At 41.2% G+C, this 18,937-nt stretch overlaps 1 protein-coding gene across 2 annotated transcripts in view; it reads left to right on the top strand.

The window, feature by feature from the left end:
- Positions 1 to 18,937, top strand: part of PKHD1 (PKHD1 ciliary IPT domain containing fibrocystin/polyductin) — a 236,131-nt gene that overhangs the window by 138,792 nt on the left and 78,402 nt on the right. For both annotated transcript variants that reach the window (XM_042032908.1, XM_042032909.1), the window contains exons 50-52: positions 2,360 to 2,425; positions 3,749 to 3,868; positions 11,014 to 11,151. In XM_042032908.1, the coding sequence (XP_041888842.1) occupies positions 2,360 to 2,425; positions 3,749 to 3,868; positions 11,014 to 11,151 (324 nt within the window). The remainder of the gene's footprint in view (positions 1 to 2,359; positions 2,426 to 3,748; positions 3,869 to 11,013; positions 11,152 to 18,937) is intronic.

An 18,937-nucleotide genomic window follows, 5' to 3' on the forward strand; every position in this document is an offset into this window, starting at 1 on the left:
GGAGGAGCCGTAATAAGGCAGAAAATTGATGAGCCTTATAAAGGTTTTATACAACTAAACCCTGGAGCCTTATAACTACATTTTGCCAAGAGTCACCTTAATTCAATGTTTACTAATGACGTCCTTCATCTGTAGTGCCTGTATCTCTTCCTGTCCTGCAAAACCCAGTGATAACGTACTCAGCAGCAAAACAAAACCACCAGAAGGACTGTGTCACTGCAGCCTTGATTAATCCCAACGCCTTTATCTTTCTTGATCAGTTTTTAGGAGTGGGAAAAAGCAACAAAACACCGCTGATTCACAACTGTTGCACTTTACATAAATTGATATTAATAATTGTGGAAGTTACAAGGACTTCGAGAATTCTGAGGAGAATTCAGTCCCTGATTCCTATGCTCACGTGAAGGGTATAAATAACTCACAATGGTTTGAGTTGTCATGCTCTGTGGTGGGATGACACTTCAGCTACGAGAAACTTTTATTATTGCCCTGATTCTGGACAAGGCAAAGATAAAGCTCAGTGCTGAATTAAGTCTCAATGGTTCCTTTCTTCCCTGTGTAAGGGGATTGAACCCCTTTATGAGGTTTATGCACCATATTGATCAAGTTTTATGTCCCCTCAGGATTTAATTAGAACAGCTTTTCTCTGAACAATACAAACATCTTTAATTAGATTATTTCACTCTAGTGCCTGCAAAAGTAAGCAAAAAAAAAAAAGAAAAAACCAACCCCAACAAACCTCACAAAATATATTTAGGCAAAAAAGGAAAAAAAGGATAGTGTCAAGGCTTGGTTGTCTTGTTTTTCCTAAGCCTATCAGCTTTGGCACTTGGTTTACCCCGTGTAGGTGAGATGAAAAACCACCATAACCATAGAAGTGTGCACAGATATATTGTCTGAAAGCCACAAGAGCCGTGTCAGAGACTTTAAATTAGCAGTTTCATGTCATATTTTCCCCTCAAATGTTCACCTTGTGGCCACTCAAGGCATGATGCTGTTCAGTGTGAGCTCTGTGTGATGGTTTGGGGCAGATTGACTTGACTGATTTATGGATCAGATCCCGGCTACCATTGGGAGAGAAGGTGTCACTGAAGAACAGGGCTGAGGCACCTGATTACTAATTAATCAGACATGAGAAAAACCTCATGGAATCAGTTTCTATTTAATTATGGAAGCCTCATTTGGCATAGGAGCATATGCTGCTAACTCAATCGAGTGCTTTCAACTGACATCAAATAGTAATTATCAGAAAGAATCAAGTTTTTTGATTATTCATACTAATTTATTGAACACTTAAAATTAATGAACCTCAGTTATTTTAAATTTGCTCAGTTGCACTGGGAGAAAAGGAGGGAGGTAGGGAAGGATGGGCTTCACAATTTAAAAGTACAGAGACTTGTTTAAAGATAAAATAAGTAAATTACAATATGGCATGAAATCCCATTGGTGGGTTGACACACACAGAGGAAAGTTCCAGGCATGTTCTGGAACTGAGGAAAGTTCTGACAATGGCTTCATTGATACAATTATTCTTCCCCCCCCCCCCCCAAAATCTTCCAACAACACTTTAGGGTCACCATAAGGGGCTGGACAGAGGATAGGAGATTTATTTGTTTGTCAGAGTGTTTCTATTTTAACCTACAGTTGTTCCAGTCTGGTGACTGAAAGGAAGTGCCTTTATATGCCACTGAAGATGAAGAGGAGGTGGGATTTCAGCAGGGTCTGAAGCAGCTTTCTCCTGCTCCTCTTTGATTTGCATTATCCTGGCCCTTCTCCTGCTGACAATACATGGGCACAAAGGTTACCACTGTGATAATTGCTGCTGACCCCTTTTCACAGCAGAGAACACAGGGTCCCTGTCTACAGTCTATAAAGTCTGACTAATTAAAGCATCTCTTTCAGATAGCAGATTTTGGGAGCAAAAAAAAAAAAAAATCAAAATCGAACTACAAAACAAAAGCTGTAATTCGCTGTTTGAGCCAGTCAATACATTATGCATTCAATGGTGTGATATCACTTGTGTGAGTGGAACTGCTGTGGATTTATAGTGGGATAAATGAGATTCGAGTTCCAGCCTAGAATTTCCGATTGTTGAATGTTTTCTTTTTAGCTGTTTCTAATGAGTTGTCTTGAGACCTTCCATATCTGTAAATTAAAGTGTGTTTGTTTAATCCTTTCTCAAAGTACAAAAAAAGGACAAAAAATGCTTAGAAAACATGTACAGTTGCTCTTAAAAAAATGTTTTTGTAAGAAATGTATGATGTTGTCAGGAATTCATGGGTAGCAATTGATTTAATAATTTTTTTGTGTGTTAATTTGAAAGGCCTTGCTGTAACTCCCTAAAATTCTCTGTGTTCAGTCACAGGAGCTGACTTAATTCAGGTCACACTGAAAGAGAAGGAAAGAGTGGCTTTACCCACCCCAGGTATGTGACGGTCTATATCAGAAAGCCTTGGTATGGGAGTCACACCATTTCTTTTTTATGGCTTTTTCAGGAGTAAATTGCTATTTTTCACTTCAATATTTTGAAAATCTATCAAGCCAACAGAGGCTCTTGGTATTCATTGAAGCATTTCATGGAGCTCTATCTGCCATTGCTCAAGATAAATGTGTGATTCCACAGTATAAAAGACTATAAACTTTTGCTGGGAAATACCACAGCAGATCAGAAAGGTCATGGAGAATGTAAGACTGCAGAGTATTTTAGTGCTCCATAGTCTGATATTACTGCCCAGTTCCATGTTGAGTCAGACAGAAAAATACACCAGAGACAAGGGAGACCTCTAAATTTTTATATTTTCTGGTACTAGCTGCCTTGCTATGTTGTGTATTAACAATAATCAATTATGTGGAAAAAAGGTTTAGAGACATTTTGACAGGGTGTTTCTCCCAGAACAAACAAGTGATGGAAAGACAGACCCAAACTTAGGGAACTCGACATGGGTTTAACTCTGTGTTTCCCTGTGCTGACAACAGAGGTTTTTTTGTACACCGCAACATTACTGAACTGGGTCTAACCTCCAAAATCTAAGCATGAGCATACTCCCATGCTTTCAGTCCCCAATCAAGCTTTCCTCAAGAAAAAGAATGCCAGAATTCTGTTTACAGTGGAAGGACAGCAGTAGGTGCTTGCAGAGGCCTCCAGAGGGAGGCCCTGCCTGCGTTAGTCTAGGATTTACTAAACTTAGTGAGCAAGATTTTCCCTTGAAGGCTTTCCTTCCTCTCCTGTGGCAGAACAAACTTAAGGGCAATTAATTGATGGAGCCTGGCTCATTAGCTCTCTAAAATACAAGTGCAAGTCCAGCATCTGCATTTTGTGAACTCAGTTTCTCCCAATATTTTCCTGATGCTAAGGCTGAGGAGTTTTCTTTTGGTTGAGCTGAAAATGAAATTTTTCAGGAAGGAGCAGGAGTTTCCATGTGTCTTGGTCAAGCTGCTTTTCCAAGGCAGATCTTGGTTCCCCCCTTGGAATGGGAAAACTGCTTTTCTGGGTGTTAACAAGGCTGGAAGAGTTGACCACTCATTTAAAAAAATCTCTCATACTTTAGGAAAGTATGGAAATTCCCATCTCTGGGAATTTAATCAAGCAGTTTTCTTTAAACATGGAAAATAACATAAAGCAGTTAGTGTTGCTTCATCAGTGACAAAAGGAGGATGTTAATGTCACAGATGCTTGACTATCAAAGAAATGGTAATTCTTCTAGCTACAGAAAATAATAATTCTTTCTTTATATGTCCTGTTTTCTAGTTCCTTCTGGTGCTGTCTGGAAATGGTCACACCCAGAGACATGGAATGATGTGGGAAAAGGCTGGGGTGGATCCAACGGCAGCATCCCAGGCCCCGGGGAAGATGTCATCATCTTGCCAAGTATGTGAGGAAGGGCAGGTGGTTAACTTCTGTAGAAGTTCTGGGCTCTGCCTAAGCTGGGATTTATATTTGTGTCCCAACATGGGCTCCTTGGCACTGGTGGCCATTCCAGTGTGTGCAGGACCCCGCATTTGTTCCTTGTCATACAGACTGCAGTACAAAAATGTAGTTTTTGGAAGAGAATGATAATTCTTTTCCATTTTCACATACACACGAACAAAAGCACTTATACTGACTTTAAAGCTGGAATATGTGCAGGGATCTTAATTCAGAAGAGAATTTGTAAGACCCAGAACCACAACTCACACAGAGCTCATCTCTTGATCCATCTCTCTCTGTGTTTTGTGCAAGGATCATAATTTACATTTCTGCAATTGCTTCACCTTCTGTTTTATTTTCCTGTTGCAATTCCTACTTATCAATGGTAATCTCTCAGACCATTTGCCATGGATGCCTCCTAGACATTTTAGCTTATGCCTGTATTTCAGCTTGTATTTCAACCTGAGTTACATTTAAGCCCCAGCTCATCTTACGACATTACTGCATGAAAACTGGATTGTAGTAAATATATTAGGGAATTTGCAATAAAATCTGGAGAAAAAACTTGTGATAACCATTTTACATAAGAGCTGACCCTCCTTTGATCAGGAAGCTGGACTACATGAGGTCCTGATGGCCTTTCCAGATATAATGATTGAATGATCCCTTGAATATTGTTTGATATGCACCTGAAATATTCTGGAACTTGATGCTGTTTCCCTCTCATTTTTTTGAAAACAGTTAAGTTTCTCTACCTATGACAGCTCCACTTCTGGAAATGTGGATAACAACACTTCATATCTATTCCTCTCCCACCTGGTTTTGGTTTATGGCTTTTGTGGAAGGAAATGTTTGTGTTTGTATTTGGGTATGGTGCCTCAGTCATGGTTAGAGCTTCTCTGGCCTGTGTCATTAAAGAATATATATATATTTATGTATGTATGTATATATATAATTGCAGGTTACATTCAGAATTATGATCCACTTTCAATATATATTTAGTTTAATCTTCAATTTTCTGATAAATATAAAACAAAACAAAACAATGCTGTACTTTTTAAAATATTACTTTTCTTCACTTTTGGGGGGAGCTTACATTGAGCTGAAGAGTAGGAAAGGTTGGAGTTCAGGGAGAATGTCTTCATGAAAAGGGTGCTCAGGCATTGGAAGGGGCTGCTCAGGGAAGTGCCCATCCCTGGAGGTGTTCATGTCTGGATGTGGCACTCAGTGCTCTGGGCTGGGTCACAAGGTGGTCACAGGTTGGTCACAGGTTGGACTCAATGTTCTTGGAGGTCTTTTCCAACCTTAATGATTCTGTGATTCTGTGATAACCAGTTCACCAATAACAGCCCATGACTGTCGTATGACCAGAACATTCCAGTCTTCAACATCCTGTGTCAGATGCAGGTATGAAGAGGCACAGAGGTAAATCACAGTTTACACAGAAGCAGACAATAACAAATGAATAAATAAATAGGTTTGGCTGAGTGTTTGGGGTTCTGTTGTTTAGATCAGTTCAAGAGAGTGGAAACTGAAGGATGTTTGTGATGCACAATGAATAAAACTCCTCTGTGTTTCCTGCAAAGGTGAGGAGCTGGAGCATGTCCAGAGAAGGGCAATGATGCTGGGGGAGGGTCTGGATCACACTCTGAGACACATAGAGGGATTCTTGGGGCTGTTCTGCTCAGGGCCAGGAGCTGGACTCCTGGTGATCCTTGTGGGTCCCTTCCAACCCAGGTTATTCCATGATTCTGTGGTTCTGTAAAAAATCTCTTTGTTCCCATCACTAGAGTAAATGTGTGTGTTGGTTGATTGAAGAAGCTGCTCTCCTCTCCAGTGCCTTTCTGTGCCTCTCCAGTGCCTTTCCTTCAATTTTATCCCAAGAACACAAATAAGAACACAAACACAAGCTGTCTATCACACCATCTATTTCATTGCATGTCTGCCTTTTCTGGTCATCCTCTCTATTTTATTTCTGCTCTCCCTCTTCCTTCCTGATGCTTTGGAGGTGCTGAGATACTCACTGGCATTGGAGCCAACAGATACAGTGTCTTAAACTGGAGTCATGGTCCTCACCAGTGTGATAAGGGAACTGGATTTGTTGCTCAAATAAATGCATTTTAAATGAAGTTAGGCAAGATTAATTTTCTGTCTGTTTCTCATGCTTTGCTTTGCTGCCACAAGTGTTCAGGTTCCACTTTAAAGGAAGTCAGCCCCTTGCTTGGATCCGAAATCTAAAATTAAATCAGAAATTTTAAAACGTATGTTTAATTGTAGCATTTTATAGATGTTTCCTTTCCCATTTCCATTGGTTTGTGCAGACCCTGCTAAACTCAGAATAACTCCAGATGGCTTCAAAAAAGTGAGAGTTTGTTCTCATGAGAAAGAATATTCTACAAACCATCTGAATTCTGTGCTGCTATGCACACCTAAATAAGTTTTTGTGATTCACTCCTGGCAGGATGCAGCTGTGTCTTTGCTGTCTTTTGGTTACTTAAAATTCTCTTCTGCGAGCCATCTACAATGATTTTCTGGTTGAAAGCCAAGACATGAGCCTACTTCTGGTATTCTGTGCATGACTGGCTTAGTCCTATAAGCCCCCAAAGAACAGTTTTAGAGCCAGAAAAGCAAATAATACAAGCTTAATGCTCATTTCTAGTGTGAAGAAGTGCAGGAAAAGACTTTGGTCTGACACTTTGGTCTGACACTGTTGAAATCTTTGACTGAATGTGGATTCTTAGAGCTCACTGGAGAACTGGGGCACTGCCTAAATTTGGCTATTGAAATCTTCAATTTGCTTATTTAACAAAATAAGCAAAATTGCATCATTAGGGCCACTTCATGGGCTGGAGTCAGGAAGGTTTGAAAAGGTAGAAAATACCTCTCTTAGCAAAATATACATATCAGAAACAAGGTTTTTGTGTTCTTGCTGGGTGTTTGCTTGACACCTAGAGATCTGGCAAACTTGAAAATTGGGGTTGTGTACTAAGTTCTTCCTTTTTTGACCTGTTTGACTTCACAGACTCCTTAGTACGAGGATGAATTTCACTTGTAACAGAGGTGGGTCCCTCATGTTAAAGTGACTTTTAGTGACTTTTAGTGTTGGTGTGTTGCTACAGTTCTCATCAGAGTCTGTCTCCCCAGTGGATGTGAGTCTCTTCCAGCTTGATCTGGAAATCCTCAGCTCAGGCTGCCACAACTTGAGCTTTTATCCCTGGAGGTTCATCCTCCAGAGCCACAGCCATCCCACAAGGACCTCTCACACGCATCAGGCTTCAGCAGCCCCAGCACCTTGGAAAACAAGCCGCAGGAGTTTAGTCATGCCATTCCAGCAGCCAGCAGTGGCATTAGCTTCCCAAAGCCCTGAGATTTGCAGGGCTTTGGTTTATGGCTTTTAGTGTGACACACTCCTGATGCAGCGTGCCCTGGGTGGAAGGAGAATGTGTTATAATTCCAAGCAAAGGAATGCTGTTTTGAAGGGTATTGATATGATATCATGTAGCCTCTGGCAATTTCTATCTTCCTTTTTTTTTTTCTTTTTTTTTTTTTTTTCCTCCAGTAGTGGAATTCACTCTGTTCTTCATTTTCTGATTTTGATTTTCTTTGAAGTTTTTCTGTTTGAAGAGATGAATGCTGGAGTACTGTATCCCATATAATAGCTCCTCTGTTGTGCCTGATTTCCATTCAATGGCATGCTATGGTGTTTTATACAGCAATGTGGCTGATCAAAGGCATTTTGTGTCATTGCTGGAGTCATTAGTGACTTCTCAGTATTGTACATCTGAACATTAAGACTCTGGTATACCTGTGAGCTTTTTGTCTGAAGAAAGTGTATGTACAATGAAACACTGCCCTGTTTTCAGGCTCAAACTATGGTTTGCTGAAAGTGGTTTCTTGCCCTTGTATGAATATTTTCATGGGGGAAAAATAGCTCCAGTTTGCCTTTCTCTGAAGGTAAATCCTTTGAGCTGAGTGACCTAAAGTTTATTATTTTAACTGCTAAGTCATATCTCCCTCTATGAGGTAAATGAGCGTATTCTGTAAGGAAGTTGCCTTTGAATCTGTTTGCTTTCCTCAAGAGTAGAAAGATTTTTTTTCCCTGTCAAAGGAGTGTTCTGTTGTTTCTAGAGAGCAACATTTCACCCTCTGAGGACTTCACACCCACATCATCACACCCCAGAGTGCTGTCCTTTTAAACTGAGGAAACTCTATGTTTTCAGAGATATCTCTGAGTGGGGGAATTTCTCACTCCTGTGTTTCAACGCTCACACACATGATGCCACAGTTACAGAGCAGTCAGCATTTCCTTTACAAAACCTTTTTTAGAAAGATGTGCAACTCAGCAAAAATCTCTGTTCTAGACTGAAATGTGACATATAAATGGCATGCCTGGGAGCGCTGCTGCTTTTCCTTGTAAAAATGTTTCAGCCTGTGTTTGATGAATATACTTATGGCCTTTGTCAACTGCAGCTATTTGCCACATTCTTGAGCTGTGATTTCACAAGCTAGATTCCCCTTCTGTCTGAGAGATACCATTTTAGCAACATCTCCCCTCTTATTCTCCTCTCTGTTTCATATCCTCACATCCTGAGCCTTCCCTTCACAGCTCTGCAGGGCATGGGACTGTACTGTCCTTTAAAGAGATTATAGACAGGAGTCTCTTCATGACTGTAAAAACATATTAAGTACTAACAGCATAAGATTTAGGGGGAAAAGAATTGCACTTGCTCCGTATAGACTTACTTCATCTGAATGCTGTGAAAATTTTGTATTCTTGAAAGATGTTTCAGCCCAAGGGTTCAGGGAATTTGTTTTGGGATGAGGGGTTCGGGTTAACCATGGCTTGCTGCTGTACTTGGTGTAGTCCTTGAGAGCAGAAGTCCTGGGCTTTCAGGGTGCTCATGGCCAGAGAGAAAGGATAAAAAGACAGGGGGAAAAGGAACAGGTGGGGTAATTGAGTCACAGGGATAAAGGCAGGAACATGTATGTAGGAGACAAACAAGTCTGTAAGCAGAGCCACAACTCCAGACCTGAAAACACAACCTGAAATAAAACTTTCCTTTCCCTGGAGGTTGTGAAACTTCCGGGTTGCAAAACTAAGGAGTCAAAAACTAGGAAATGCTACTATTAAAGACAGCCTACTAATATTTTCTTTCAATCTACTTCTGAGAGTACAGAGGTAGGTTTTCACAGAATCATATTGATTATGTTTCCTGCAAACAGGGCTTGGAAATGTTCTTAAACCTTTGTGCTAAGTAGTTTGGGTTGGCCCCTAATTACATGATTTTTGGGAAAGGACTTTCTGTGTGCTACCCATTGTGTGGGTACACATTTGTGTTCCCATCCAAAGCAGTTGCCAGTGTCCACAGGCAGAAGTGAAACCATCAAGCAGCTGAACCACTTCCCAAAACACTTCATGGCTCTTATATTCCCCACGAAACTGGTTTCAAGTGTCCCATTCTCAAGTCACTTCCCATTGTCCACTCTGTCAAAATCCACTCCAAAAATATGCATGCTCCTTAATCTCTCCTGTTTTGTATATCTATGCCTTGCAATAAATGCATATGAGAACAATGAAAGTCACAGAAAATCTCTGTGTAGGGTAGGGTTGTCATTTTGTTGAAATTTTTTTTTTCTGCAATCTGTTTCTATGAAAGTCATGATTAGAACACATTATTGAGCCCCTTGTTAGGGAAACACCTTTCTTTTCCTGCTTCCAGGAACACCCAGTGACTGAGAGATGCACCATACCTGGACACTGTTACTCTTGCCAGTAATGAAAGGGGATGGCAACCACAGTTTCAGGACCAGAGCTGTTTTCCAGTGCAATCAACTGAGAAGCTCTTAGTGACATCCAAGAACATTAGATGGGCCCTGAGGGTGGAGTTCACCTCTGTGCAGTGTTCTAGCTCTAAATGATCCACCATTTAGATCCTTGCTCATCTCCTACTTTGAACACTTAAGGGGCATTTTAAAGGTTCCCAGGCTGCAGACTTGCAGCTTTAGGAAGCAGCGGTGATGTTGCCATTGTGCTCAACCCACAACAGTCCCCACTCAGTTCTGCGATATAAGAATATCCCTCTTGCTTTCTCCTTAAGGATCTGAGGGAATGGTGCTTCTCCTGGTCATTGTTAACTAATTTTAGAGGGGAATATGAATACAGAATGGAGGAACTCATGATGGACCTGGCAATGGTCTCACAGGTCTTTTCCAACCTTAATGATTCTGTGTTTCTGAGCTCTGGCTTCCTGCAGGTTGTGTTGGTGTAAGCAAAGCTTTCCTCTTGGATGGTGAGGAAGAGGTGGGTTTTCATATACAAAACCCGGGAGAGCAAATCCAAGCTGCAAAGAGGGAGAAGCAGTGACAGGGAGTCAGTGGAGGTAGTTCATGGTGTGTGGCTGCAGTTTGTCACACTGATCACTGCTGTTGACAAATGGGGGACTTGCAGGCCATTTGCACCCTGAAGCACTTAGCTGATAGTGTTGGACTTTTTTCACTTCCTAGAATCCCAGAATGGTTTGGGTTGGAAAGAACCTTAAGCGTCATCTCATTCCAACCCTCCAGCCATGGGCAGGGACATCTTCCACCAGACCAGGTTGCTCCAAGCCCTGTCCAACCTGGTCTTGAACACTTCCAGGGATGTGGCATTTTTTTGTTCTTGTTTTCGTCAATTCCATGAGGAAAAAATGGGAAAGATGGTGAGAGACTATTCACAAGGGCCTGGAGCGACAGGACAAGGGCAAATGGCTTCAAACTGAAAGAGATTAGGTTTATATTAGATATTGGGAAGGAATTATTCCCTAAGAGGGTGGTGAAGCCCTGGCACAGGTTGCCCAGAGAAGCTGTGACTGCATCTCTGGAAGTTCAAGGCTGTATTGGAGGGGGCTTAGAGCAACCTGGGCTAGTGGAAAGTGTGGTATGGAGTTGGAACAAGATGGTCTTTAAGGTGCCTTTCAACCCAGGTCATTCTGTGATTCTATGAAAACCAATCTGAATAACGCAAAACTCAAGCCAAGCTGAAATTCTTCACCACCATGCCACACTTTTTGGCAAGTATTTTTGGCAGGCTGCCATTGGCCTAAACAACTCTCTGCTTTGTTTTTCAGATAGGACTATCCTGGTGGATGTGGCTCTTCCCCCTCTGAGAGAACTCTACATCCTGGGGACCCTCGAGTTCCCCAGCAACGCCAGCAACGTCCTGAGCGCAGCCTGTGTCGTGGTGCTGGGGGGTGTGCTGAGAGTGGGTGAGTGAACAGCTGATCTTTGGGATGCCTGGAGTTTATTTCTGTTCTTGATAGGAAAAAAAAAGTATGGAGAAAGACTTAGTATGTCACTATACACCTGCTGCCCAACCTAATGCCCCGTGGCTGTCCGTATATCTGCAGTTTGGACACCCAGAATTCGTGTGAAGCATGATGATTATCCACTGGAGCTAATTACCTATTCCTTTAATAGCAACACGTTACAATTACTGCAATCTGCACCTCACTCCTGGTGTCACTGTGGCAGAGATTTTATCTGATAGGTGTAAAAGCCCTCCCTACTTCCTGTGGGGTTGCTTTATGAGACAGTAATTCCTCAGGGCAGGATCTGCCCTAGTGTTCAGGCAGTGCCTGGTGACTATGGGCATTAATAGGACACTTTGTGTGACAGAGAAGTATTTAAAGCCAACATAAACAGTCATGGAGAATCCCCATAATACCTGGAAATCCTGCTGTGGTGTGAAACAGCTGGATTCAGCACACTTTTTCCTCTCATCCATCTGTACAGATGAACACCAGGACCACAGGAAGGTACCACCTTGCCCCTACTTCCAGCAGTTTCACAGTCCCCAAAGTCACTGGGGCTGTTCCACATTATTTACAACAGACAGGATGGGTGTTTTTCCACTCTGAAGTAATTACTCACATAATTCCCTTTAAATATCAAGGTTTCTAAAGCCAGGCATTATATTTACGTACAGGAATCCTTAGGATGCTGGGATCACATTGTTGATCATTTCTTGACCTTTCTCAAGATTGGATTCATGAACTTTAAAAAGAGAATTTTTTTGTGTAATCACCTCCTGAGGAAGTCTGCTTCAATATTTGTTTGTTGTTAATCTCAAGGGACTGTTTAGTTAATACAGTACTGGCCAAAAAGGTTATTTTGCTGTCTTGTGTTTTTCTTTGGAAAAAGAGGTTGGAAAGCCTGATCTGGGAGGTTAAAAATATATATATACTTAAAAGAGTGTCAGTCAGTTCTTACTTAGACTCCTTTGCACTTTAAATATGGTTTCATATTGGTTTTAAGAAAAAGCATGTGTTCATTGCTAAAAACACTTATTAAAAAAACATTGAGGCACTTTGCTGCACAAACTCCCCTCCAGCACATCTGTGAGTAGTAATGATATTAAAAACCAAACAGGTGTTTGCAGCTGTTGAGTTGCAGTCCAATGTCTCCTGGAGAGCTGTCCTTGTTTCAGCTGTGGGATGATGGGTGGGTAGAGATTCTGCAAGTTTCCCACATCTCATACTGGCTTCTCTGCCTGCATTTAGAGCTGGGAGTGCCTGTTTTTTCTCCCTTCCCCTTTCTCTTCCCATGTGTTCGAGGCCTTACGGTAACGTCTTGGAGCCCATCTGTCCAATCCTGCCTGTTCCATGCCTGAAGGAAGGGTTTTGAAGCCCATCTGTCCAACTCCACCACACCCTAAAGAGATCCTGACACAAAATAGATAATGAGACAGTTTAGTAAACAGATTTAATAGATGTGGACATCAGCATTCAGCATTGCCTGAGCAGGATCTCAGGTTGGCATCACATGAGCCAAATCCCCAGGTCCTGCCTTGTTGTGTAATTTCTCCATGTCCTGTTTTCAGTGTAGCAATCTTTGGCCACATGCTGTTCCTTCTAATTCCATGGCCTGGGCCTAAGATTTTCTGGTAAAGCTAGAGTATTTTGTTCCCTTAAACTCCTAGAGAAGAGTGATCAATTTAGAAATTCATCTTATTTGGGTTTGGTGTCCTCCAGAGCACTTGGCTTCTTATCTGCAGAGAAAAAAAAAAATCAGAAGGTTAAATCATTACCAAAAATACATAGGAACTGAATGATGACGGGAAATATGTAACAAAGGAAAAAAAAAATAGTGTAAAATTGGAGTTTATCAACCATAACAAGAACCTAATTAATTTTATTGAAACGATAATTTACAGGCAAACTGGGATGAGAAAATAGTGATAGCTGGGAAATCAGAATTCTTGGAGCACCCTTGACCCTATAAGGTCCATCCCTGCTTTCCTCTTTAATGTATGATCACAATCCAGTGTGAATTATGATCAGTGGAAGATGTGAGATGATTTAAGACCAACAAAGAACTCTGTCAGAACCCTTGGAAAACCCAAAGCAAAATGTGCGGATCTACTGCCACAGGAATTTCTATGGGTGCTCCTAGCCCTTCAGTGTTGTTGGATCCAGGGAAACTTTCTGATTACTTCCACTTTCATAGTCCTACCTCTAAGATAAGGATTTTATCTTTTTCACTTTATCCTTCAAAGTCTTGTATTTGATGGTGATGTTTGCAATAGAATTCTAGTTACACCATTTATTTCTGTTTCTCTGCCCTATCATACTGTAAAAATTAGCTATTTTTCCAGCTTATAAAAGGAGAGTTTGAAGTTCAGAGAGTAAACAAAGTGCTAAATAGCATTAGCACATCTGTGTCAAAACAAGATAAGAAATGATGAGTTCAACATCTCACAGTTGTTTTTTCATTCTCAGCTAGGATGATTCTGTTCATTTTAACCCATAAGCATTAAAACTCAGATGTTATGTGCAGAAAGTGCCCTGTTCCACTGCTGAACAAAGCCCTCAGCTCCCAATAAAGCTGAGGAAAATGCTGAAGTTCACTTGGCACACATTGATCTGCTGGACTCATCCTGAACTAAACTGCACTTAGCTGCTCTTTGCTGGCAGGCTGCTTTTGCTTTTTATAGTAGAGCTCTGCCAAGTAATTATCCAGATAGGATTTCTCTTTTTAGTTTCAACTTGTCACATTCTTTCTTTCGCATATCTCGTGATGGCTGCTTGTCAGTCATGTCACTCATTGGAGGCAAAAAGCCTAAGGACATCATTAGCTCATGGCTTGATTGTCTGGAGAGGGAACCCCAGACAATTCAACTGCCTCTTACCTTGCTTGTGGTAAGAGCTCTAATGCATTTACTCCCCCTTTTTTCAAGGAAAACCCCATACTGACTTGTCAAAGGGTAAATCGGTGTATTTCATTAAGTGGCCATGTGTTAGCAGTGAGTAAATAACAATAATTAGGGCACCAGTGAGTTTCACCAATTTATGTCTTTTCCAACTTCTCCAGCACCTCTGTTGTGTGGGTCCCATCTTTAGCTGTGGGCTGAGTCCCACACTACAGTCACATATCATCCCTGCACAGCTGTCCAACTTGCATGAAGAAGGGACTCTGTTGGTGTAACGAGATGTATTTTCATTTCCAATCACAGAAAAAAAAGTGGTTTGAAAAGTTCATTGAACCCTCTGCATCCCCTTCAGAAAACCTCTCATCATCTGCCTGTTGTCTTTTTACTCTTTCCAAGCAACTCAGTATTTTTTTAACTGATTGCACCTTGTAGGTAAGAATTTGGTTCACATGTTCAAGACACCTGAATTTAGGTGCAATGTGGACACCAGCACATGAGCTGCTGTTCCAGTAGAGATCTATTCAATATAGCCAGTGGAGCCACTGCAGTCAGTGGGACTGGTAGATAGAGGTATCTAGAGAAAATCTACACTAAGAAACCTGAATGTAGGTATAAAATTCTCCCTGGAAACATGGTTCAGTTGCCTAATTATAAAGATTTTCTATTGTTCTGGGCACCCTTACATTGTCTCCCCCTGCCTGCAATTTCTGCTTAAAAACCTCACTGTTCAGTCATTTATCCCTGTGTTGTATCTGCCAGCCTCCAGAGAGGATTTGGAGGGCACCGGAACTCAGATCCCACCCTGCGTGTCCCACCGCTTATTCCTCAAACATTCATCCTGCACTTCTGCCTGTTGGTTCCTACTCCACAGCTGTGGAGCCGTGGAACTGAGAAGTTCTGAAATCTTCTGGACATTTGGCAGAAAGAGGCAACAAAGTGAGGTCTCCTTGTCTGGCTGCTTTTCCATCTACTTTCCAGAGTGCAGCCTGAACACCTGAAGGAAGCTCCAGAAGAAGAACCAGTGGTAGATGACTGTCCAGCTGTGTATTGACCATGAGTATAAACTCCTCAGGCTTTCTAGTGACAATATGCCACAGTTTTCAAAATAGCTGGGTAGTTAGAGTCCAAGAAGTTTTGGATTCAAGAAACAGAGATAGAGGAGATGGTCCCAGCAAGATACTCAGCAAAGTCTGTTTGCCAGTGAAGGGAGGAGATCTTATCTAAGAGATTTCGTTACTCTTATATGCAACAGCTGTTGCAGAGTGTCATGTTATGGAAAAAAGAGAAGGGAGGAAACACCCACTGTTCTAGGAAAGAATTGAATGGGTTTTGCTATGGAACAAAACCCAAAACAATACAGCAAAAATCTGTCAGGAGGAACATCTGGAATAGAACTGAAATATGAAAACAATGGAAAATGCTTTTGAAACTCAACAAACTAGATCCAGACCACAGTCCAAATAAATGAAAATCTGGACAGGAAAAACATATCTCTATTTCTGTTCTCCTTTTTTCCCTCCTTTTTTCCACATAGTAGGTTTTGTCCTCTCCAGAGGCTAGACCTGTTGAAGGATTATGAACCAGCTGCAACCACCGCGCTAACAGATCCGTGTTACAATCCCAACATTTGGATCTCACACTTCTTCAGGACGGTGTGTAATCAGTGGTGAATTTATTAACAGCACAGGTTGTTTATAAACACAGGATTATCCTATATGATGGGAGGTTTTTGCACTGTGTAGTGCAACGGGAAGAACTTGTGTTTGAGGGAGCCCAGCCTCTGTCTTTAGTGCCTCCTGACCTTTTCTGCAGATCTCACTGGACATTTCCGCCAGCTTTTGGTAATTTCCAGGTTGTAAGTACCCTTTTTTCCTGGTTCTCTGCCATCAGCACATTATTATCTGACTTTATGATCAATTAGGTTGCTCATCAAATTGCCAAGGCTTCCAGCAAGAGTAGGAGCATGAAGTGGGACCCATTCCTGCTCGTCTTGTGCTGGATGGGGAATTGGGCAGTTTGGTGTAGTCTTGTGTAGGACTTGCTCACCACAGGAAAGTGGGACAAGAAACCTGAAGTTTTCACATCCAAAGTCCAAAGAAGGACATTGAAAGCCCAGATCATTCACTTATGTGTTGTAGAGATCACAATTCCTGTTGTTTATGGCAAGATGAGAGTTTTAACAAAACTACTTATTACAAGAGCTGTGATTTCATAGCCAGTTACTTCATAAGGTCATGAAACTTACCCAACCCCCGTGACCTGTGTCCATCAACTATTTTGGATTCCCCTTATGGGTAAGCTAAGGTAGATGCTGCTTCCATATCTTCATTTTCATAGGCCATTCTGCTGGAATCTATTTTGACTTAGCCAAAGTATTGTAACTGCTGGACTCTGCCTAGCAGGCTGCTGCAGCCTGAAAGCTCAGCGAGGGTTTCCTAGGGCCATGCAATTTGTTGCATCCTGGAGTCCATTTCGGACAGCCCTGTGATCTGGCTCCGGCAGCTAGCAGGGTTACAACACAGTGGATGGTAAAGAAGGCAGAGAAGGGTCTCTCATGGGTTTGAGATGGCTTTAATCACACCTTGCCCCCATGACGTTCAGAGGTAGAGAGACAACACGCTCTGGGTGTGGGGTGGGTTTGTCAAGGGCCCAGGGGCGGTCCCTGGGCGGGGTTGGGGTACAGGAACAAATAGGGAGAAACCGAGGGAGTGGCCAGGGCTAGGGCAGAGAGCCGGGGGAAAGTACAGAATTAGGGGGTTAACAGGCCACCACACCAAAGTATGTATCTGAGACCCTACTCAGCTCTTCCCTTAGTTTTTCTTTCTTCTCCATTCATTTCCAGAGAGATCCTTACCTTTTCAAGACCTCTTGCCTTATTATTTTCAATATTAGAGAATCACAGGATGGGTAAAGTTGGAATGGATCGCTGAAGGTCATCTAATCCAACCACCCTGCTCAAGAAGGGTCCCCTAGAGCATTCTTCACATTTTTCCTAATTCTTCTCTTCAAAATTTCTGCTGACTTTCCTAGACCATCCCTGTAATTTTTCTCCCCATTTGTGTCAGTTTGTCTGCTTACTTTCAGTATCTTCACACAATTTGGGTCCCTAAAAAAACATTGAATTCCACTGGGTTTGCAGAACCAGACCTGCTTGAGTCCATGTCCCCATTCCAGTCACTCGGGTTGTAAATCAGTGTGTGCCATGTTCCTGCTGTACTTGTGTAGTTTATTAATCACAAAGTTTTGTGCTTCTAAGTCAAGTGCCTTGGAGAAGCCAATTATATGATATCAAAGCTATTACCTTTATCAACTAGACCTGTAATCTCATTAGGAGACAATAACAAGGAAGTTTCACAGGACCTTTTTTTCTATAAAAGCAGGTTGATTGGCATTAATTGTATTACCCACCTTTAATGATTTATTAATTGTGTTCAGAGTTGGACATTCCATTTTTATTTATTTTCCCCTAGAATCAGTGTCAAGTTGACAGGCCTGTAATTACCTGGGGCTCTTACTTTTATCTTTGTTTGAAATATTGGCACAATATTAGCTTTCTTCAGGGGCTCTCAGACATTGTGAGTGATCCCAAAATTACTGAAGAGTCCACCTTAATTGTCCAAGGGGTTTCCTGGAAAACTCTCCAGTAGCACTTGCATTCAAGTTACTGAAATCCATGGATTTAAACCCATGGGAATATTGATGACAATAAGCAAGTATTAAGCCTATTTTTCTTTAAAATATTCTTAAAAGAAGTAGAATTTTTCTACTCATTCATGACTCCTGTGTTCTTTTGTGTCATTTACCATTTACAGTTTCCAGCCACTGAAGAATTTCTGTGAATATTATCTTCCCTTCTATTATTTTATTTTCCATTCTAAATAGTTTTATTATGACCTTTGTTTCTCACTCTGGCTGTATTTTTGATTCCTGTGGTTTTGGTTTTTTTTAACAAGGATAACATTTCTTAATCTGTTGTGCTTTTTTGGACTAAAATTTATGATTTTTAGCTAAATGTAGATGTAATTCTTTTAAGGGAGTGACAAGTTCCAGTTCATCCTATAAACCTCCATTTCCAATCCTTTGTATGTGCTTGTTAAGTCTGGAAGCCTACTTAAAAATGGTTTTAAAACTGAGCTGATAATTGAATATATCAGAGGATTTTAACTGACTTAACTAGAATAGTAAGTGTTTTGTAACCAGGATTAAAAAATATGTGAAATTGTACCTAATTCCTGGTTTTCCTCTTTCCAAACTACAGTTATGGGAGTTTAAACAAGGAAATCAAAGCTGGTTTTGGTGGACGATGGACACAGAAAGATAATTCCCTCCATGTCCCCAGAGAATATGTGAGCTCACTGCTGTGAGATATGTTAGATGGGGAGCATGCAAGTCTTGTACTGTTTGCCTTTTACCCAATAAAAAGCTGTACAGAGAATTTAAATATCCTCAGTTATCAGTCAGATGCTGGTGGGAGGACAATGAATTGTTTTATTGATTTCACTTAAATAAAAAAAGGCTCTTAAAGCAAAGTGTTTCTTTAGGATACAAAATCAGCTCTCTTTTCCAAACTAGTAATTTTTAAATATTAAAAGAACATGACAGGCCAGCTAATTTTGTACAGATATGTATATAGTTTTTAGTTCTACATCTGCTGCAGTTTTCTGTTGCATAATTGATTTAATCTCTAATTTTAAAGGAACGCTGAACTCCTTTACTGGACTCCGCATACATTTCTCCAGGGCAAAAGCTGTCCTACTTTTTCCTCCTTAGTGTCTGTTTAGTGCTGGGCCATTTTCTTCTGAAACTGTAAACTACCCATGGTGAAAGAAACGAAGGCAAATTTG

The sequence above is a fragment of the Corvus kubaryi genome, unplaced genomic scaffold (assembly GCF_017639235.1).
Source record: "Corvus kubaryi isolate FWS band 111438036 unplaced genomic scaffold, C.kubaryi_AGA036_p1.0 37354, whole genome shotgun sequence".
Classification (NCBI taxonomy): domain Eukaryota; kingdom Metazoa; phylum Chordata; class Aves; order Passeriformes; family Corvidae; genus Corvus; species Corvus kubaryi.